Source organism: Bombyx mori, chromosome 2 (genome assembly GCF_030269925.1).
Source record: "Bombyx mori chromosome 2, ASM3026992v2".
NCBI classification, from domain to species: Eukaryota; Metazoa; Arthropoda; class Insecta; order Lepidoptera; family Bombycidae; genus Bombyx; species Bombyx mori.
This window is the reverse complement of record NC_085108.1, coordinates 2,190,840-2,211,347: the sequence shown is the minus strand read 5'-3', so window position 1 is coordinate 2,211,347 and position 20,508 is coordinate 2,190,840. Positions and strand designations below refer to the sequence as shown.

At 42.5% G+C, this 20,508-nt stretch overlaps 5 protein-coding genes across 5 annotated transcripts; 2 read left to right on the top strand and 3 right to left on the bottom strand.

Annotated features, from left to right (window-relative positions):
• Positions 1-1,811: 1,811 nt before the first annotated feature.
• Positions 1,812-2,430, bottom strand: LOC101743263 (chorion class A protein L11). The gene is made up of 2 exons (XM_004927374.3): positions 2,348-2,430; positions 1,812-2,216 (listed from the first exon to the last, which is right to left on the bottom strand). Exons 1-2 carry the CDS (start codon positions 2,396-2,398, stop codon positions 1,887-1,889), a joined length of 381 nt encoding a protein of 126 aa, XP_004927431.1. The 5' UTR covers positions 2,399-2,430; the 3' UTR covers positions 1,812-1,886.
• Positions 2,431-2,734: 304 nt separating this feature from the next.
• Positions 2,735-3,743, top strand: LOC101743116 (chorion class B protein B.L1). Its single transcript, XM_004927373.3, has 2 exons — positions 2,735-2,785; positions 3,222-3,743. The coding sequence occupies exons 1-2, from the start codon at positions 2,735-2,737 to the stop codon at positions 3,675-3,677; spliced, it is 507 nt and encodes a 168-aa protein (XP_004927430.1). The 3' UTR covers positions 3,678-3,743.
• Positions 3,744-4,530: 787 nt separating this feature from the next.
• On the bottom strand, positions 4,531-5,155 carry LOC101742977 (chorion class B protein M2807-like). The gene is made up of 2 exons (XM_012691423.4): positions 5,108-5,155; positions 4,531-4,956 (listed from the first exon to the last, which is right to left on the bottom strand). Exons 1-2 carry the CDS (start codon positions 5,153-5,155, stop codon positions 4,531-4,533), a joined length of 474 nt encoding a protein of 157 aa, XP_012546877.2.
• A 4,312-nt stretch (positions 5,156-9,467) lies between these two features.
• Positions 9,468-10,695, top strand: LOC101741014 (chorion class A protein L11). The gene is made up of 2 exons (XM_004927360.4): positions 9,468-9,518; positions 10,336-10,695. The coding sequence occupies exons 1-2, from the start codon at positions 9,468-9,470 to the stop codon at positions 10,693-10,695; spliced, it is 411 nt and encodes a 136-aa protein (XP_004927417.1).
• A 655-nt stretch (positions 10,696-11,350) lies between these two features.
• On the bottom strand, positions 11,351-12,839 carry LOC101742834 (chorion class B protein M3A5-like). The gene is made up of 2 exons (XM_038015995.2): positions 12,594-12,839; positions 11,351-11,866 (listed from the first exon to the last, which is right to left on the bottom strand). Exons 1-2 carry the CDS (start codon positions 12,642-12,644, stop codon positions 11,408-11,410), a joined length of 510 nt encoding a protein of 169 aa, XP_037871923.1. The 5' UTR covers positions 12,645-12,839; the 3' UTR covers positions 11,351-11,407.
• Positions 12,840-20,508: the final 7,669 nt, after the last annotated feature.

Genomic DNA, 20,508 nt, shown 5'->3' with positions numbered 1-20,508 from the left:
ATAACGAAATAATAACTACTTAGCTACTATAAAATTGAATATCAACTCTGTGACAGAATCGTCTCTAGAACTTTTAAGCACCGAAGAGAAATATGATACAATACAAGAAATACTAACAGCATGACCAAAAAACAACATTGAAGACGAATCAAACATTAAGAGAAACATACCAGAGAAATCCATCGAGCTCCTTGAAAAAATATCAAAATTAATCAGTCATCATCATCATCATGCTTTCCTATTACCCTCTGCTGGGGTGTAGGACTCAAATCAAATTTTTCCATTTATATCGGTCTTGGGCAGTCTGTTCTAGCTCCTCCCACGTCATGCCCAAGACCCCTAGCTCCTGCTCCACCGAGCGATGCCAAGTTGTTCTGGGGCGGCCTCTCTTCCTTTTACCAGACACTTTCCAGGTCAGTGCTCTCTTTGATAGGTGTGTATCGGGCTTTCTCAAAGTGTGACCAATCCAATGCCACTTCCACACACAAAATTAATCAGTACAACAACTAAAACACAAACAATCAGAGATGAAATAGGAATTTTAATAGCGGTCAAAAAAATTGAAACTTTGATCTCAAATGGGGAAGTGATATTCATTCTGATTCAGGCGCCCGTCGCGTGCTGACGTGCTCATCGACCGGGGCACATCTGGCGTCCAAGTGTTTTTCTCGAAAGTGACTACCTGTGCTAATTGCGTAGCATCGCGATCTGTGAGCGGGCGGACCCCTAAATTCCAGGAATTGGTTCGGTAACTTAGTGGCCCGTTTGCAAGCGGACGGCTGTGTGACGTAATTAATTGCGATTATTGTAAGTTTGGGGCCTCGCCGTAAAACGAGGGTGTTTTAAAGTCCCGTGACAGCCCCCCCTGGACACTCGTCTATTATAATGGAGTCCACGGTCGACCTGTTTGCGGAATTTCTTCGCCTGAGGTACTCAACGCTATCGGCAGAATTTTTAGAATTCAAGAACCATCACGCCGCGAACTCGCCCACAGTTTCTGTCGCACCCGTCGCTCCCGCGTCCCCCCGCTAATTACCCCGTCATGATAATTGCCTTATCGTTGCCGCCGCTGACTACTCCCTGAATCCTGATCACGCAGGAGCAAGTCATCGTCGTCGCCCTAGACACGTCCTTATGGATCCATCAGATCCAATAACCCTTGCATTAGATACATTCAGCTCTAACACTAGGAGCAGGCTGGGGAACCCCGGTAACCGTACGCGTTGAACTCGACAAAGAGGTCGACGTGCAACCTAACTCGAGCATCAGTCCGCTGAGTTTCTCGCTTCCTCAGCCTCGACAGAGGTCTGTGTCAGGCCACCAGTAATCTTTCAATCATAAAAAAAGGAAGTGATATTCACGTCCTGGCGGCTACCACATAATAATGAAAGAATAGCTACTGTAAAACAAAACCTCAACTCTGTGACAGAATCATCACTAGAACATTTAACTCCCAACAGAAATATGACACAATACACGAGATACTAACAGCATGACCAAAAACATACTAGAAAAATCCAGTCAATTCCCAAAAAAAAAGATCAAAATTAATCAGTATAATAAATAAAACAAAAAGTATCAGAGATGAAATAGGAAATATAAGGGTGGGACAGAGGTAAATAAAATGAAAACATTGATCTCCAATGGGGAGTGATTCTGGCGGCTATAGGTTGAGTACTAATATGGAAGTACTTAGTACCAGACAGGCCGCGAGTCCGTCTGCCCATGAATAGGAAATACACAGTACCTTGAGTAATGAATAACCAATGATTTTATAAGATACGGAAAATCAGAAAATGATAGACGTAGTTTTGATGCCAAGCGAACTGTTTATTACTTTGAATAAGTTATTTGTATTTCAAGCTTTTGTCATTGATTTCTTCTCATTAATAACCACCCCATCCGCAGCCGCAAGTCGGGGCACAACGTCCGCAGATAGAGACGCAGCCGCCAGCGCAGGCGGGACCTCCGAACTCGACACCACCGATGATGGGCACGCGGCCACCGACAGCGGTGACACCACAGACGGGCAGCTCACCGGCGACACCCACATTACCGACGCCCTCGCCGCCATAGGAACCGTAACCACCGCCGTATCCGCCATAGCCATATCCGCCGCCGTATCCACCCAAGCCGTAGCCGAGTCCGTAGCCGCCCAGGCCGCCTCCACAGCCGCAGCCTCCCAGTCCTCTACCCAGGCACTGTCCGTACACGTTCTAAAACAGTCACACAGATTAAAACTTTGAAAAGAATCGCATACTAGTACATCAAATAGCACCGAGAGAGTTACAGAGGACTTTTCGTAACGTAAAATTTACCTTCAATAGAAAATAAATGAAATACTTACTTGGATCAGGCAAGCCTGAACGCAGAGCAGGAGAAAAGCGAAGCTGGACATGTTGCAATGTATTCAGACACTTGATCTAGAATGTTTCCAACTACAGAACACCCACCTTATATAGCAGCGGAGGGTCGTGGTCACCTTCGGATAACAGAATCTCATAATGAAAAGTTGTGAAACTAGAGTAATCTTTACTGCGTTCAAGTATTTTTAGCTTATTTCAAAATTTCACGATTATCACTATTGATTCTGAAGGTTACAATTTGGAAATTCTCAAAAGTCACGTCAATAATTCATTAAGATAAATTCTATGAGAATGATAAGGAAAATAGTTGTGTATAAAAGCTGAAGCAGCTCAAGTGAACTCATTCTGAAGTCATTCAGTGAAACAACATGGCCGCTAAACTCATTCTCTTCGTCTGCGCCACCGCCCTCGTGGCTCAGGTATGCCTTTTCAATTAAAACTTACATTTATTTTAATGTAAAACGCATTCTAATACTAATGTAGGTATATATTAATACTTGAAGTCAAACTTTGTACCCCTTTTTACGAAAATCGCGCAGACGACGGAGTATCAAATTTCCCACACTTATAGAGAAATTGAGAAGGGGTGCAGAATGCTAATATTTTTTTTTATTATGCATTAAAAATACATTAAATCAATAAAAAGAACATTTCCCACACTACCACATATTTGACACACACACACACGCATCTATACTTTTCTGTTTATGGCGAATTCTGTGATTAAAGAAGTATAATAATCTTTATCAATAACACTAATAAATAATGTTCAAACTTATAACGCCAATTAATTATAGTCGAATCTCGATTATTGGGGGGCCACTAGTATATTAAATTTCTTCCCATTGTTCACAGTCCGCTTTGGGCATCGGTTGTGGTCGCGGTTGTGGAGGTCGTGGCTACGGCGGTCTGGGCTATGGTGGTTTGGGCTATGGTGGTCTGGGCTATGGGGGTCTTGGAGGTGGATGCGGTCGTGGTTTCAGCGGTGGTGGTCTCCCTGTAGCTACTGCTTCTGCTGCTCCCACTGGGCTTGGGATAGCTTCCGAGAACAGGTACGAGGGTACCGTCGGTGTCTGCGGCAACCTGCCGTTCCTTGGTACTGCTGCTGTCGCTGGCGAGTTCCCCACCGCCGGTATTGGTGAAATCCTCTACGGCTGCGGAAACGGTGCCGTTGGTATTACCCGCGAGGGTGGACTCGGCTATGGAGCTGGTTACGGAGGCGGCTACGGTCTCGGCTATGGAGGTTACGGAGGCGGCTACGGTCTCGGCTATGGAGGCTACGGCGGATGCGGATGTGGCTGCGGCTACTGAGCAAATTGTCAACACTACGCTTGTCCTTTTATAATCTGAACACTCAAAATATATTTTACTCCATCATCAAATTGTGTTTCAATATAATTATGCTCCGTGTTGATATAAAACAAAGATAGAATATTACTTATTGTCATCGTAGCTTAAAGGATAAGACCCCTAGTGTACTTGTACTGAGTTATGCGACTGTACTGGCGTTGAACATCCCAGAGTCACCTAATGTTCAGGAATGGCTTCCGCTATGAAAGAATAACGTCGTATAATAAAAACCAAACCCACAAAAACCATAAGTCGCGTAGGTAATTACTATAGGTACAATTGAGACACAGACGCTAAATATCAAAGTGGGGGGCCCCATTCATGTCATGATGTCCATAGTTTCAACCACGGAACCCTAGGTGTTCATCCGTCTATAAACTTCCACTGATTCTAAAACCTCGCTCAAACAACAACTTTTTACCGGCTTACTTTTATACAGAATTAAAATATCATAAGAGTAATACGAGTTATGAGAGACGCTTGGCTCGGTAGGCAGCGGCTTGTCTTCGGAAGGCAGCGGCTTGGCTCTGCCCCTGGCATTGCTGAAGTCCATAGGCGACGGTAACCACTCACCATCAGATGGACCGTATGCTCGTCTGCCTACAAGGCAATAAAAAAAAACGCAGTCTCAGAAACATAAGTCCGGAGACAGATAGATATGCACAGATTCAATTCTTAGCTTGTGCGAAAATATGGCGATTCTAGTACTAAATATTTACCAAAAGATCGTATGTGACTAGTTAAGAAAATAAAAAAACAGCCCAATCTCATTGTTTTATTTTAAAAATAAAAAAATCAGCACATATGAACGGTGTCAGCGTTTCAACCAGGCAGCACCGCATTTGCAGCCACACACTCTAAGTCCACCATAGTTGAAAACGTAGCCCGGGTTGTAGCTGAGACCACCAGCGTAACTACTGCCTCTCTCGGCCACGATGCCGACGGCGCCGTCGCCGCAGCCATAGTTCATGTCGCCAGCACCAGCAGCGAGGAAAGAACCTTCCACAGCAGCAGCCCCGAGGAAAGGTAGGCTACCGCAAATACCCACAGTACCCTCGTACATGTTTTCCGAAGTCACGTCCAGACCAGTAGGAGCGGCAGAGGTAGTGACGACGGCGAGACCTCCACCGTGGGAAGCTCCCAAAGCAGAAGCAGCGATGATGTCATTTCCCAGAGCATTATAGCCACGGTTACCGTAGACCCAGCCACCGCAGCCACAGCTGCCGAAACGACCGCGTCCCTGAGCCACAATCCACTATTTAATAGAACCAGCAAGTGAACGATATGCGAAAATATATCACAGATTTTTGGGGGTCCATTCATTGAATAAGACTTCCAGTAAAATTTTAAGTAGTGAATCAAAATTAAAGTAAGAAAACAGTCAAGCATACCTGTGTTGAGCATACTAGGAAGGAAATGAAGATCAACTTATAGGTCATGTTGTTTCAATGCATTACTTCAGAATGACTTCGGTGTACTCTTATCTCCGTTTTTATACATTTATTGCTGACCGAAAAACCTATCTGACATACGTGACCTGGACTCGCACCAAAGAATTATATATTGCATTTGTTGTAAAATATATAAATTCCACTTGACGTTCCATACATAATATAATTATATTAATCTGCAATGTGCAACTTCTTACTCAATTTCAATTTCAATTTCTTATTAAATACGTTTTAAAATAGAATTTATCGAAACTGTCTGTGAATACAAAATGTCTACCCTTTTACTAATTGAATTTCCGCCTTGTTTGATACAAGTAAGTGCTAAAAATCGATATTTTCGGATAATTCGGACAGAGTACATACTAGCCCCCTGGTGTCGTCTATAGAGTCAGTGCCCCATAAACATTAAAAAGTGAATTCCGCCACTTGAGACGTTAGGTCCATGCCTTAACCGCATAGTAATATGTACTGTAAAAACTGAGACCTTAGAACTCATATCTCAATGTAGCTCAGATGGATGGATGAGCTCACAGCCCACCTGATGTTGACTGGTTACTGGAGCCCATAGACATCTACAACGTAAATGCGCCACCCATCTTGAGATATAAGTTCTAAGGTCTCAGTATAGTTAAAACGGCTGCCCCACCCTTCAAGCCGAAACGCATTACTACTTCACGGCGGATATAGGCGGAGTGGTGGTACCTACACGTGCGGACTCCCAAGAGGTCCTACCACCAGTGAGATTACGCAAATTATAATCATGCGGGTTTGATTTTTATTACACGATGTTATTCCTTCACCGTGGAAGTCAATCAAATTCAAAATAGAATTTATCGAAACTATCTGTGAATACAAAATGTCTACCCTTCTATTAATTAGATTTCCGCCTTGTTTGATACAAGTGAGTTCTAAATCGAAGAGTACATATTAGCCCCCCCTGGTCGTCTATGGAGTCAGAGCCCCATAGACATTACAATGCGAATTCCGCTACTTGAGTCCATACCTTAACCGCATAGTAATATGTACTGTAAAAACTGAGACCTTAGAATTCATATCTCAATGTAGGTGGCGGAATTTACGTTGTAAATGTCTATGAGCTCCAGTAACCATTTAACATCAGGTGGGCCGTGAGCTCATCCACACGTCTAAGCAATAACTTTTTTAAACGAAGTTTTTTGAGGTTTCGACATTTATTATACCACGATATTCCTTCACTAAGGAAGTAATTTTGAAGAAGATTTAAGTAAGTATTCCATTAGAAAAATATAATAGTTATTTGCTTGCGGGATTCGACCGCTGGTACTATCGCATCGTTTGATACATTAACACCAATCGTCTTATCATTTAGGCTACGATGACTTATGTTCTAAAAAGTTATGTAAATTGATTCAGATAAATATTGACAAATTGGTTAATCTAGCAAACATGGCTGTCTCACCCTTCGAACTGGGATTGCTACACGGCAGAAATGGGCATGACGGCGATACCTTGTGCATTCACGATACGGTCAATTTAAGCACTTATTCTTAGGAAAATACGAGCAGCAGATCGGAAAAAAATAGAAGCGTTCGAGATGTGGTGTTGGCGAAAGATACTCCGCATACTATGGACCAAAAACAAAGTATTCTCAAGCAACTTCGCGTAAAAACGGAACGGTCTACGACCTGTTACCAGCAAAATTCTTACTTAAGCTCTTACTTAGGTTACATTGCTCGACGGCAAACAGAAAAACCTTGAAAAGTTGGCTGTGGTGGGCAAGGTGGAAGGGAAAAGACCCCCGGCCGATTTCTAAGCTTTTGGTCGAATCAAGTAGCCGCGCTCACCGGACTCTCTGTTACAGCCGCCCTGAGGAAAACTGGAAACTAAACGAAGTCGAAGATGATTATATAAAGAGCTACGAAGGCCTTTTATGGACACGACCTTCAGCAATAAAGTAAACGACTAAGAATAAGAACTTATTACGAAAACTTATAACTTTCGCTTCTTTGATCTTCACTAGGATGTAATTCGTTCATGGATTTCATGCTTATTCGCACTCTATTATTTTTTTCCTATGTTGGCAACTTCTAGGAATTATGCCATCTTCACCTTACGTGTAAGTAAGTGAGCTCACGGGGGTCAGCCTGGTAAATTTGCTAACACTAGCCCTAGCGAAACCTGTGCTTTGCAGAATCTACCACCGTGTCGGAATCGACTGAGAAGATCCGGCGAGTAACTCGGTGGGTTACACTTTCAACATTTGATACTGGGAATGTGTATAAAACGAATTTGGTACAGTACCCATTTCGGTAGGTAGGCAGCGGCTTGGCTCTGCTCCGGACAATGCTGAAGTCCATGGGCGACGGTAACCATCAGGTGGGCCGTATGCTCGTCTACCTAAAAGGGCAATAAAAAAAAAAATCAGGGGAGAAACCGGATAATATACCTATACTTGTATCGATTACAATTAGCCCACTAGTGTAATTAAAGGTGGTCTTCAAAAATCAAAGTGCCCAGTCCCAAAACTGAAAGATTCAGTTCAGATATTATTATGATAATTCGAGAAACAGAAGAATTTGTGATTGCTTTATTATCGATAAAGATATAGGTCTTAATTGGAAAAAAGCTGTATCAGTTTTCTACCAGCTGCCTTTGATAAATTAGAGATTTAGAGGTTCTACTTAATAATACTAATTTGAAAGTCGTCGTGGCCTAAGCGATAACACGTCCGGTGCATTCGTGTTGAGCGATGCACCGATGTTCGAATCTCAGGCGGGTACCAATTTTTGTAATGAAATACGTACTCAACAAATGTTCACGATTGACTTCCACGGTGAAGGAATAACATCGTGTAATAAAAATCAAACCCGCAAAATTATAATTTGCGTAATTACTGGTGGTAGGACCTCTTGTGAGTCCGCGCGGGTAGGTACCACCACTCTGCCTATTTCTGCCGTGAAGCAGTAATGCGTTTCGGTTTGAAGGGTGGGGCAGCCGTTGTAACTATTTTATTTTTTATTTTATTTTATTTTATTAGGAAGACAAACAGTGAACTTAAACTATATAAACTCTAACCTTACAACTAAACACCATTTAAATGTCTCCGCATTTAAATAACTACAAACGATTGGGGCGTCGCATCGCCTAGAATTAAATAATTAAAGTAAAACGTAAAACAAAAACAAAAATAAAACAGTTTGAGAAAATAAAAAAACAGAAAAACGTAGTAAATAGAAAATAATTAATTAAATATTTGCATTCAACCATCGACTGACTAATGTTCTCCTAATACTCTTAGTAGAAGTGTTGAAAAGACCCTTAGAATTTATATCTCAAGGTGGGTGGCGCATTTACGTTGAAGATGTCTATGGGCTCCAGTAACCACTTAAGACCAGGTGGGCTGTGAGCTCGTCCATCCATCTAAGCAATAAAAAATAATAATAATAATAATAATAATAACTGCAATGCTAAATTATGTTTTTGAATTGTATTTTGATACACAGAACGTATTAAAAATAATTATACCAATTATATTTTTTTGCTAGAATTATGCTGAAAAGAACATGAAGATTATTACTGAATGTTGGTTTTATTGAATTTCTCAATGATACATAACTCAATAAGCCTTTTAAGTAGATGCCACCATGTCTACATCCTCCACAACACGATATCATCAGTAACAAGAAAGGGCACGTTACTGTAGACGCCGACGCAGCATTGATTGTTCTCGGAACATACACCTAGACCAGTAGGAGCAGCCGAGGAAGAAGACACAAGGAGAAACCCACCGAAGAAACCACAATATCCAGCGCCGAGACCCCCAAAGCCGTAACCTTCGTAGCCCAGACCACCAAGTAGCTACAACCTCAACAACCGCATCCACAACCAATGCCCAAAGTGGACTGTGAACAATATGACACAATTTAATAATTTTCATTCTATGATCATTTATTTTAATTTAAGATTAAAAAGCTTACCTGGGCCACGAGGGCGGTGGCGCAGACGAAGGGAATGAGCTTTACTCTGAAAGACCTCGCCTTTTATATCGAGCAGTTTCGTTGGAAATCCTCGTGTTATGTATCTAAATAGCATATAGACGTGACTTTGGAGACATTGTGCAGTTTTGGTCCTTCGAACCGGGTAATCAGGAAACAATTACTAGCATTTATTGTTTGTTTAAAAACCAAATTATCACTATTTCTCAACTGTTCGTCATTGAATTGTTTTTTATCTCAAGGTGAACATGATCCTTAGTTACTATATAAGAACGGAGTTACGAAGCTTGAGGTATTCAAGATTAAGTGCCTGAATATCCAGCATCATGTCTACGTTAGCTATTCTCCTTCTCTGCGCTCTGGGCTGTCTGATCCAAGTAAGTTGCTAAAAACTGACAAAATCTGGACACGTGTTTTTCATTACTCTCTAAACCTAAAGATCCATTAACTGCCTTTTCACCGACTTTGAGACCTAAGGCGAATTTTAGTTTGTTTTGTAAGTGAACTTTTCGAGCCGGTAACACAACGTTTCCTGCTCGTATTGACCATACTCCTGCTAGTGATGACGCTTAGGACTATTCACGATTTAAATGATACTGATTAAGATTCCGATTATTTTTAAACGTACGATATTACCACTCTCGAAGCTGTTATTAAAAAACAAATGTTCACGATTGACTTTCACGGTGAAGGAATAACATCGTGTAATAAAAATCCATTCCGCTAAATTATAATTTACGTAATTACTGGTGGCAGGGCCTCTTGCGAGTCCGCGCGGGTAGGTAACACAGTCCTGCCTATTTCCGCCGTGAAGCAGTAATGCGTTTCGGTTTGAAGGGTGGGCAGCCGTTGTAACTATACCGAGACCTTAAACTCATATCTCAAGGTAGGTGACGCATTTAGATGTCTATGGGTTCCAGTAACCACTTAACACCAGGTGGGCTGTGAGCTCGTCCACACATTTAAGCAATAAAAAATAAAAAGTGCTGGATACTTATGACATACAATTTTTAACATACTTATGCTTACTCTTCACTAAACAATTAAAGATACGCTGATAGAACTTGACTATAGACAAACTTTCAGATACAAAAAAATATAACAATTTAATAAATTATTGGTTTGTATATAGTTAAACAGTGAAACTAAAGTCATTGTTAAATTTTAATACACGTTCATATGTGACTGCTTTAGGATGTGTGCGGACAGTGCCTGGGTAGAAGCCTGGGAGGCTGCGGCTGTGGATGCGGCCTGGGCGGTTACGGCTTGGGTAGCTACGGCTGTGGATGCGGCCTGGGCGGTTACGGCTTGGGTGGCTACGGCGGCGGGTATGGTGCCGGTTGCGGTAGCTACGGCGGCGAGGGCGTCGGTAATGTGGCTGTCGCCGGTGAGCTGCCCGTGTGTGGTGAAGCCTCTATCTGTGGCAGCGTGCCCATCATCGGTGCCGTGAGCTTCGAGGGCCTTGCCTGTGCTAGAGGTTGCGTCTCTATCTGCGGACGTTGCGTTCCCGACTGCGGTTGCGGATGCGGATGCGGATGCCGTGGCTACTACTGAAAAGCCGTATGCTTGTGCCATGTTGTGTAATTCCGATCGAACAACAATTAAATAAATTACAAAAAAACGTCTTTTAAAATTTCTTAGTGAAACTCCGGGCAAAATGGAGGAGCTTAAGTAAGAAAGCAAACTCTGTCACTAGACCGAGAAAACGCTAGTTAGAAGAAGATGAGTGACGATCACTTAATTAATTGTATTTATTTGTTTTGTTCTCTGATGCAGCTACCTGAATTGAAAGACATACAAATAACAAACTTAGGAATTGATCTTGTAAAGTTTGGTAGAGATCGATTCAAAGCCAAATGTTCAAAAGCCAAAAAAAGCTCAAAGCCAAAATCAAAAGTTCAAAGCCAAAAATCGACCAGCAAATTGGGCCGGGTCTGACCAGTCGTTGAACGTAGATTTAGGGAGGTTTTCATACAAACAGAGGACATGGTCTATAGCGGTACGTTTTTCGTAAGAACTCTTGATTCAGCCGTCGGAAGCGGATGTTTTCCTCGTTGATGTCTCCGGTGGTGCCTTTGACAATTGTCGTGTAAACTTTGACGTTTGTATAGGAACGCGAATTATTGCATAAAGATTTCTTTGGATTACCTAAGCTGATGCAACTTGGGTTATTTCTGGTACTAATCAGAAATAAATAGCACACTTTAATGCTTACCAGACTTTATTCGAGCTAATAGTTTTATTTTATTATCATCATTATCATGTTTTACAAGTAGACGTCACCGCCACCACAGCCGAATCCAACGTATTCTCCATAGCCTAAGCCATAGCCAAGTCCACCAGCGTAGCCGAGTCCACCAGTGTAGTCAAGTCCTCCAGCGTAGCCGAGACCACCTTCAGCGGTAATGGCGACTGCTCCATCGCCGCAGCTGTAGTTGATCTCACCAATGCCCGCAGTGGGGAACTCGCCTGCGACATCAGCGGTGCCCAGGAATGGAATGTTGCCGCACACATCGACAGCGCCTTCGTATCTGTTCTCGGAAGCTATGCCGAGACCAGTAGGCGCGGCAGAGGAGGTGACGACGAATAACCCTCCTCCATGGGAGGCTGCAAGGGAACTAGCAGCGGTGAGACCACAGCCAGCGGTGTAACCGAGACCACGGTAGTCGAAACTCCCGCATCCACAACCATTGTTCACGCGGCCGATGTACTGGCCAACTGTGAACTAAATGAGAAGTATTGTAGTTTACAAAAATCACTGTTTTATTTATTTATTAAACCTATACTTCCATTAGGTGATAATTACATCATCTTGTACTTTTACGCCGAACTTTTTGTTTTTGTTACCCTTACCAGTTACATTATTATAGAAATATATCTATACAGGGTGTGCTATAATGGGTATATATATATAAAGCCCAAACGTGGCTATGGTATCATGAGCTCGTCATATAAGCATTACAAAATCTTAATTTATATTGAAAGAAGTACACAGTACACTAAGGAGATTTACTGGTGGTAGGACGTCTTGTGGGTACCACCACCACCCTGCCTATTTCTGATGTGAAGCAGCAATGCGTATTGGTTTCAAGAGTGGGGCAGTCGTTGTAACTATACTCGTACTGAGACCTTAGAACTCATATCTCAAGGTGGGTAGCGGCATTTACGTTATAGAAGTCTATGGGCTCCGGTAACCTTACTGAGTTTCTTGCCGGAACTTCTCAGTGGGTCGCGTTTCCGATCCGGTGGTAGATTCTGCAAAGCACTGCTCTTGCTAGGGCCAGTGTTAGCAACACTCGCGGTTTGAGCCCCGTGAGCTCACCTACACGTCAAGGAGAAGTTGAAATAGCCTCTCAAGGCTATCAGCATGGGCAGGGAAAAAAACCTGTAACTATTTAACACCAGGTGGGCCGTGAGCTCATCCAACCAGATAAGAAAGAAAAAACACTCACCTGAGCCACGAGAGCACATCCAGACAAGAATAGAATAATTTTTGCTGCCATTATGTTTTACTGAGGTATAGTTAAATGACTTCCTTCCAACTGCCTTATTTCTGTTTTTATATAGTTTTGTTGCCAAACGCTATCTAAATTACGTGACGAACTAGAAATGATGTCCTTTATATTATTATATTACTTAGGTAACTCCAGTAATAATTACGTAAACACAGATATGTGTTTTACAATTAAAGTCTCTATGTTTTTGATCATTTTCGAATGACAGACAACATACAGTTGCTTTTTTAATTTTTTTTAGTGAAGGTAGGACGTCTTGTGAGTCCGCACGGGTAGGTACCACCATCCTGCCAATTTCGGCCCTGAAGCAGTAATGCGTTTCGTTTGAAAAGTTTGGCAGTCATTGTACTGTTAAAACTGAGACCTAAGAGCTCAATCTCAAGGTGGGTGATGGCATTTACGTTGTAGATCTGTATGGGCTATGATGATGGTGACTTGGGATGATGGAGCACTTCACGGGCTGTACTTCAGTAGTGCTCGCACCGCGGAACCCGAATATACCGAGTTAGTCGATAGGAAAAACAAGCGTAGAGCTTCCCTGCCATCCGCGGATGCGTTACCCTCCATTACTGCTAACGAAATCAAGGGAGAAATCGTGAACTTACAACCACAGAAAAACCCCGATTTCGACGTCATCCACAACCGCAGGTTAAATATTTTACCGGTCTAACTAATCATGTTTGCCTCCATTTTAAATGCCGCTATGATGAACTGTATCTTTCCTGCAATGCGCAAATAAGCGGACGGAACATCTGGCACAATGGTTTGAAGTCCAAGCCGAAACAACATGGGCGTACCAGACAGTCTCAAGCTCATAATACAAAACTTTTGTCAGACCGTTCTATCCAGCATCAAGGGAACCCTCTCTCTCCTCCATAGAATTAGAGCTGGAGGCCTGAAAGGCTCTGCTCTCCTCTCCCCTTACTATTTCACAAGTCGTTTCCTATTTTAGCGACGAGGACACGGCGCCACCCCTCCCATGCGGGGCAGGCGACGAGCATATACTCTGCTGTATCCAAGTCGCAACCACAATATTGGAAATAATATTAGCTTAGGAATTTCTAGTAACAGCTATAAATCGCTGCAAACCATCATGGAATATACCTGTTTCCAGAGCACATGCTAGCAAGCCATTGAGTAGCGATGACAGTGAGACAGCAAGATGTGTCGGAGAGCTAGCGGTGTGCTGCATACGCGTGCAGTGCAGTGGATTGGAGTTATCAAATTTGTTATGCAATAACTGATAATAATGCACCATAAGTCTCGTTTTACGTCTCAGCTCAAAAGTATCTATACCATATCCCGACCATACCAGTCACATAAAGTGATGGATAGATAGTGATGGATATGGATGAACGGATAGACCATCCATCAAAAAATAATATCAGGTGGGCCTCGTCCACCGAAATAAGCAATTAAAAGAATATAGCACGTATTCAAAAACAGTTCACACGTTCCAATAGCATACAATTGTCGTACTGAAAAGACAATGAGGATAAATACTGAATGTGGATTTTATTGATTTTTTTAATAATACATAATTCAATGAGATTTGTAGTAGACGCCATAACATGAACGTCCGCAACTGCATCCTCAGCAGCAACCGCAGCCGCCACAGCCGCATCTGCATCCTCCACAACCTCCACAGCCTCCGCAGCAACCGCAGCCTCCACAGCCGCATCCGCATCCTCCACAACCTCCACAGCCTCCGCAGCCACCGCAGCCTCCACAGCCGCATCCACAACCACCGCAGCTTTGGGTGATACCGACGCAACCGTTTCCGCAGCCGTAGTCGATACAACCACAACCCGAGCTGCACATCTGGCCACAGACATCAGCAGTACCAAGGAAAGGCACTTCACCGCAGACACAGACATCACCATTGTACCTGTTCTCGGAACATATACTTAGACCAGTAGGAGCAGCCGAATTGGAACACACAGGGAAACGCTCACAATATCCACAGCCACAACCTCCACAACCGCAGCCACAACCTCTACAGCCGCAGCCACAACCGGTGCCCAAAACGGACTATGAACAAAGGAAACAATTAAATATTATTAAGTATTTACATATTTTAAGTCCATTTAATTCCATTAAAAATTAAAAGACTTACCTGGGCTACGAGAGCGATGGCGCAGACGAAGAGAATGAGTTTAGCGGCCATGTTGTTTCACTGAATGACTTCAGAATGAGTTGACTCTGAATTACATCAGCTTTTATACCGAGCAGTTTCCTTGAAAATCCACCTGCTTCATATCTAAATAGCATATAGACGTGACTTTGGAGATATTCTGCAGTTTTCGTCCTTCGGGTGGTGTAATCGGGAAACAATTACGAACACCTGTTTGATTAAAAACCAAACTATCATTGTTTCTCTACTGCTTGTCATTGAATTGTTTTTTTATCTCAAGGTGAACATGATCCTTAGTTACTATATAAGAACGAAGTCTTGAAGCTTAAAGCATTCAAGATTAAGTGCCTGAATATCCAGCATCATGTTTACCTTCGCTCTTCTCCTTCTCTGCGCTCAGGGCTGTTTGATCCAAGTAAGTTTAATTTTTTAAAAGCTTCCGAATTTTTTTTAAACTTTAAATTGGTATACCTCTTTTGTACCTGTTCATTGTTCTCTGATTATCATCGTACTAAAAACAAAAACATACAGGATTTCATAAATCTTGAGACATGAGGTCGACTTCTGATATTGTGTTCTCTAAGTGCTCCCTTCAAGCCGGAGAACAACACTTCCTGCCCGTATCAGCTCTCTGTAGACCATGCTACCGCTAATAATTACGTGTATGTTAATAATCATCACACTATATTGTGCCTTCACTTTGGAAGCTGCTATTAAAAAATGTGATGGGTACGTATGAGATACATTTTTGTGACATACGTACATATGTACGGTTACTCTTTGACTCCACTACTTTAAATACTGAGTAACTGAGGTAGATACTTACATAAATTCTACAATTGACGAAATTTGTGGGTTATGTACAGAGAAACTAAGGTGTCACTGTTTAATTTTAATTTATGTGGTTGTTTTAGAATGCGTACGGTCAGTGCTGTGGCTGTGGATGCGGTAGTGGTTGCGGTTGCGGTTGCTATGGCGGCGAGGGCGACGGTAATGTGAACGTCTGCGGTGAACTGCCCGTGTGTGGTGAAACCTGTGTCTGTGGTCGCGTGCCCATCTGCGGTAGTGTTTGCTACGGGGGTCCTGCCTGTGCTAGTGGCTGTGTTTCTATCTGCGGACGTTGCTGCGGATGCGGATGCGGTTGTGGAGGCTGCGGTGGATGCGGGTGTGGCTGCGGAGGCTGCGGTGGATGCGGATGCGGATGCGGACGTAGATGTTGTTGCTGCTAAGATACTCATTAAGCTATTTATTATTGAAAAAATCAACAAAATCCAGATTCAATAATAATTTTAATTGTATTTTCATTACCACAATTGTATTTTATTTATGCTTGAAAGTAAACATCTTTGTGTAGTAAAATAAATCTAAATAAAGTTTTCAATAAAAGCCAGTTCATAATTCGGCTATTTTCATTAGATTTGTTGTCTTGGTAGCATTCGGCAAAGCGATAATGGCGGTTTTTTAGCCCCAGATGCAGCTAATATTTATTTACTTGCAGAAATACTTAACATGAGTTGACGAACGACTTCTACTATGAAGAAATGAGATCGTGTAATAAACATGAAACTCACAAAAATTGTAAATTTGTAATCAAATATATAGGTAGGATCATCCTACCAGCATTCTGCCACGAAGTAGATACGCATTCCGGTATGTGGGGGGAAAGCAGTTAATATGCAATACAATACAATTGAGACTCGTGTCTCAAAGTGGGCAGCCGCAATAAAAAACGGCAAATCTGTCTAATAGACCGCTCTCTCGCCTTGAAAAACAAGGAACTTATCGCAATAAGCCTGTAACTCAAGAAGATCAACCGATCATCCTGCGTGTAGATACGGTGCACGTGGTCTTCAACCTCAGATTGGGTGAAGGCCTCCTCTAGTGATGCCCATTTGATTCTGTCTTCAGTTACTTTTTTCCAGTTTGGACCAGAATATTTAATATCGTCTTTCCATCTTGTTATAGGTCTACCTCTTGCTCTTTTGCCTAGGGGACCATTCCAGAAACTAACTTTTTTGGTCCATCTGTGATCAGTCAGTCATGCAACATGTCCCGCCCACTTCGATTACAATTTTTGAGCGTAACTCAGAGCGTTTGTTGCTTTCGTTATATTTCTTATTTAAGTGTGTCATATTTTGTCCAGCTTCCTTATCTTTAGCATGCTTCGTTCAAGTCCTCTCTGACGGACGCTTATCTTTTTTCTTGTTTCAGCAGTGAATTTCTACGTTTGGCAACCCTATGTCAAACATAGCAAGAGGCTCGAGTTCATGACTTTTGATTTAATGGCTTGTGGTAGATTACTTTTAAAAATATCCGTGAAACCCCAGTAAGAACAAGAGTTCCATGTTAATTTTATTTTTTTCTCTATTTCTATGTTTTTATTTTTCCTGTCGAAGCTTATAGTTGGACATATTTTTCCACGTATTCCAATGGTCTGCTATTGACTGTTATTAGTATTTTCAAGCTATTTATCATTGTCTTAGCCTTTGTAACATTCATCTCTAATCCTACCTTTACACTAGCTAGGTTTGGGGTTTCTACTCTGTTCTGTGGTTGTTAGGATGACTCGGATAGCCGAACTAGGTCATCAGCAAATCTCAGGTGGCTTAAGCAGTTGCCATTTATGTATATTCCTCGTTTGCTCCAGTCTACTTTGTTTATGATCGCCTCGAGGACAGCTACAAATATTATTGGAGACAGCGGATCGCCTTGTCTTACTGCCCTTTATATTGGGAAGCTAGGGCCTGATGATTCAAGTTTAATGTGACCGTTGCTGTTTTTATAAATGGATTTGATGATTTTTACATATCTTTCCTCCAACACTTGTTCCTTTAAGCTTTCCCAGATACTTGTATGTCTTACCGTATCAAAAGTTTTCTGGTAGTCGATGAATGATATATAAAGTGTTCCTTCGTATTTCTGATACATTTCAATAATCAATTCAAGAGTATGAATGTGGTCAATCGTTGAAAAACTCTTTCTGAAGACTGCTCGCTCCACCGGTTAGACGTCCTTTATATTAAGCATTAATTGTATAACTGCAGTATTTATTATGTAAACACGGAAGACAAGTCGTCGTCAGTCTACAAGTTTGTAGTCGTCGTGGCCTAACGGATAAGACGTCCGGTGCATTCGTGTTGAAGCGATGCACCGATGTTCGAATCCCGCAGGCGGGTACCAATTTTTCTAATGAAATACGTACTCAACAAATGTTCACGATTGACTTCCACGGTGAAGGAATAACATCGTGCAATAAAAAGAAACCCGCAAAATTATAATTTGCGTAAGTACTGGTGGTAGGACCTCTTGTGAGTCCGCGCGGGTGAAGCAGTAATGCGTTTCGGTTTGAAGGGTGGGGCAGCCGTTGTAACTATACTTGAGACCTTAGAACTTGTATCTCAAGGTGGGTGACGCATTAACGTTGTGGATGTCTATGGCCTCCAGTAACCACTTAACACCAGGTGGGCTGTGAGCTCGTCCACCCATCTAAGCAATAACAAAAAAATAAAAACTACAACAAGCTTCTAAGTTTGGAAAGAGGTATCATTTCAGAATAATAAGCAATTTGTTTAACAAAAGAACAAGTGTCTTCAACAATCAGACATTACCCGGCTAATTTTTTAATTTTTTATCGAAGTGTTACTATTGGCTCGGAGGCCTTTTCAGTTTCACCAGGACAGGTGGACGAGCAAAAGCTCAGCCAGGGTGGTGGGATAAGCTTACAACTGCCCGAACGCCTCCGAAGGAGACCTAACACTCGGGAGCAATTGTTTCGCGAATGAATCTACTGAGAAGATCCGGCGGGAAACTCAGCGGGCTGATGAATGGATTAGGTTGCACGTCGAACTCTTTGCCGAGTTCGATGAGTACGGTTACCGGAGTCCCTGAGCCTGCTCCTAGTGTTACAGCTAAAGGTGTCTAGTGTAAGAGCTATTGGATCTGATGGATCCGTAAAGACGTGTCTTGGGCGTCGACGGTGACTGGCTCCTGCGTGATCAGGATTCGGAAAGAGTCAGCAGCGGCAACGAAAAGGCGATTATCATGACGAATAGCCTGATCGAAGTAACGTTCCGATGCTGCTAATTCATGTGTTTTCGGATTGATTCGAGGCCCAGGTCATCGACTTACTTGCGGGACTCCAGCCAAGACCGATCGCAGGGAGGGGCGGGTTCCTTCGACTCGATATCGAAAAGCGCGGTTCGACATGAAGTCCCCTAGGCTTAGGGACCTCGATAACCGTACTCGTCGAACTCGACAAATCTTTATTATCTAATCAAAATCTAGTACAATATGACCCTTACGGCATACGACCCTTTTTCTTCTTCACTGATCTATGATTCTGACAAAAACTGAAGGTTTTATCACAGTTGCCCGATGTTTCGTTATAGTGACCTATAGTTACTGTACTATTTGAGAATTCATAGAATTCAATTGTTATGGAATGATACCTGTTATTGTGCATCAAATCGGGATACATCAGCTATGCCAGGGGCATAATAAAGCTACTATCTGAATTTTATAAATAAATTAAATCTGGCAATCTGTTCTGACATTTATACATTCAAATATTTTGAAGCTAATAGGTTTTTTGAAAATTTTATAAAGCTTCTATTGTTAAATTATATTCGATATCAGATGTGACCGTGTCAATACAATATATTTGACAGCCACGTTTCTTCCAATCAAGAAACATACTGGTGGTAGAGCGTCTGTGAGCCCTCATGGTTAAGTATCAACACCCCGCCTGTTTCTGCCTTAACAAGTAACGCATGGCTATTTAAAGGATGGCGCAGCCATTATACTATAAAGCTGAGATTGGGAACTCATATCTCAAGACGGGTAGGGTGGCATTAACGTTGTTGATGTCTATGAGCTCCAGTAAACATATAACATCTCGTCCACTCAATTAAGCATCGAAAAAACCTAACACGTATTCAGGAACATTTCACACATTGGAATAAAATACAATTGCGGTACTGAAAAGACAATGAGGATAATTACTAAATGTGGGTTTTTATTGATTTTTTCAATAACACACAACTCAATGAGCTTTTTAGTAGACGCCACAACATGGACGTTTGACACCACATCCTCAGCAGCAACCGCAGCCTCCACAGCCGCATCTGCATCCTCCACAACCTCCACAGCCGCATCCGCATCCACCGCAGCCTCCACACCCACACCCACATCCACATCCACCGCAGCCTCCGCAGCCACATCCGCACCCGCCACAGCTTTGGGTGATACCGATGCAATCGTCTCCGCAGCCGTAGTCGATACAACCACAACCCGAGCTGCACATGTCGCCGCAGACATCGGCAGTACCAAGGAAAGGCACTTCACCGCAGACACAGACATCACCTTTGTACCTGTTTTCGGAACATATACTTAGACCAGTAGGAGAAGCAGAGTTGGAACAGACACAGAAACGCTCACAACATCCAGAGCCACACCCTCCACAACCGCAGCCACAGCCTCTACAGCCGCAGCCGCAACCGGTGCCCAAAACGGACTATGAAAAAAAAAAACCAATTAAATATTTTTAAGTAATAATTTTAAGTCCATTTAATTCAATTTAAAAATTAAAAGACTCACCTGGGCCACGAGGGCGATGGCGCAGACGAAAAGAATGAGTTTAGCGGCCATGTTGTTTCACTGAATGACTTCAGAATGAGTTGACTCTGAACTACATCAGCTTTTATACCGAGCAGTTTCCTT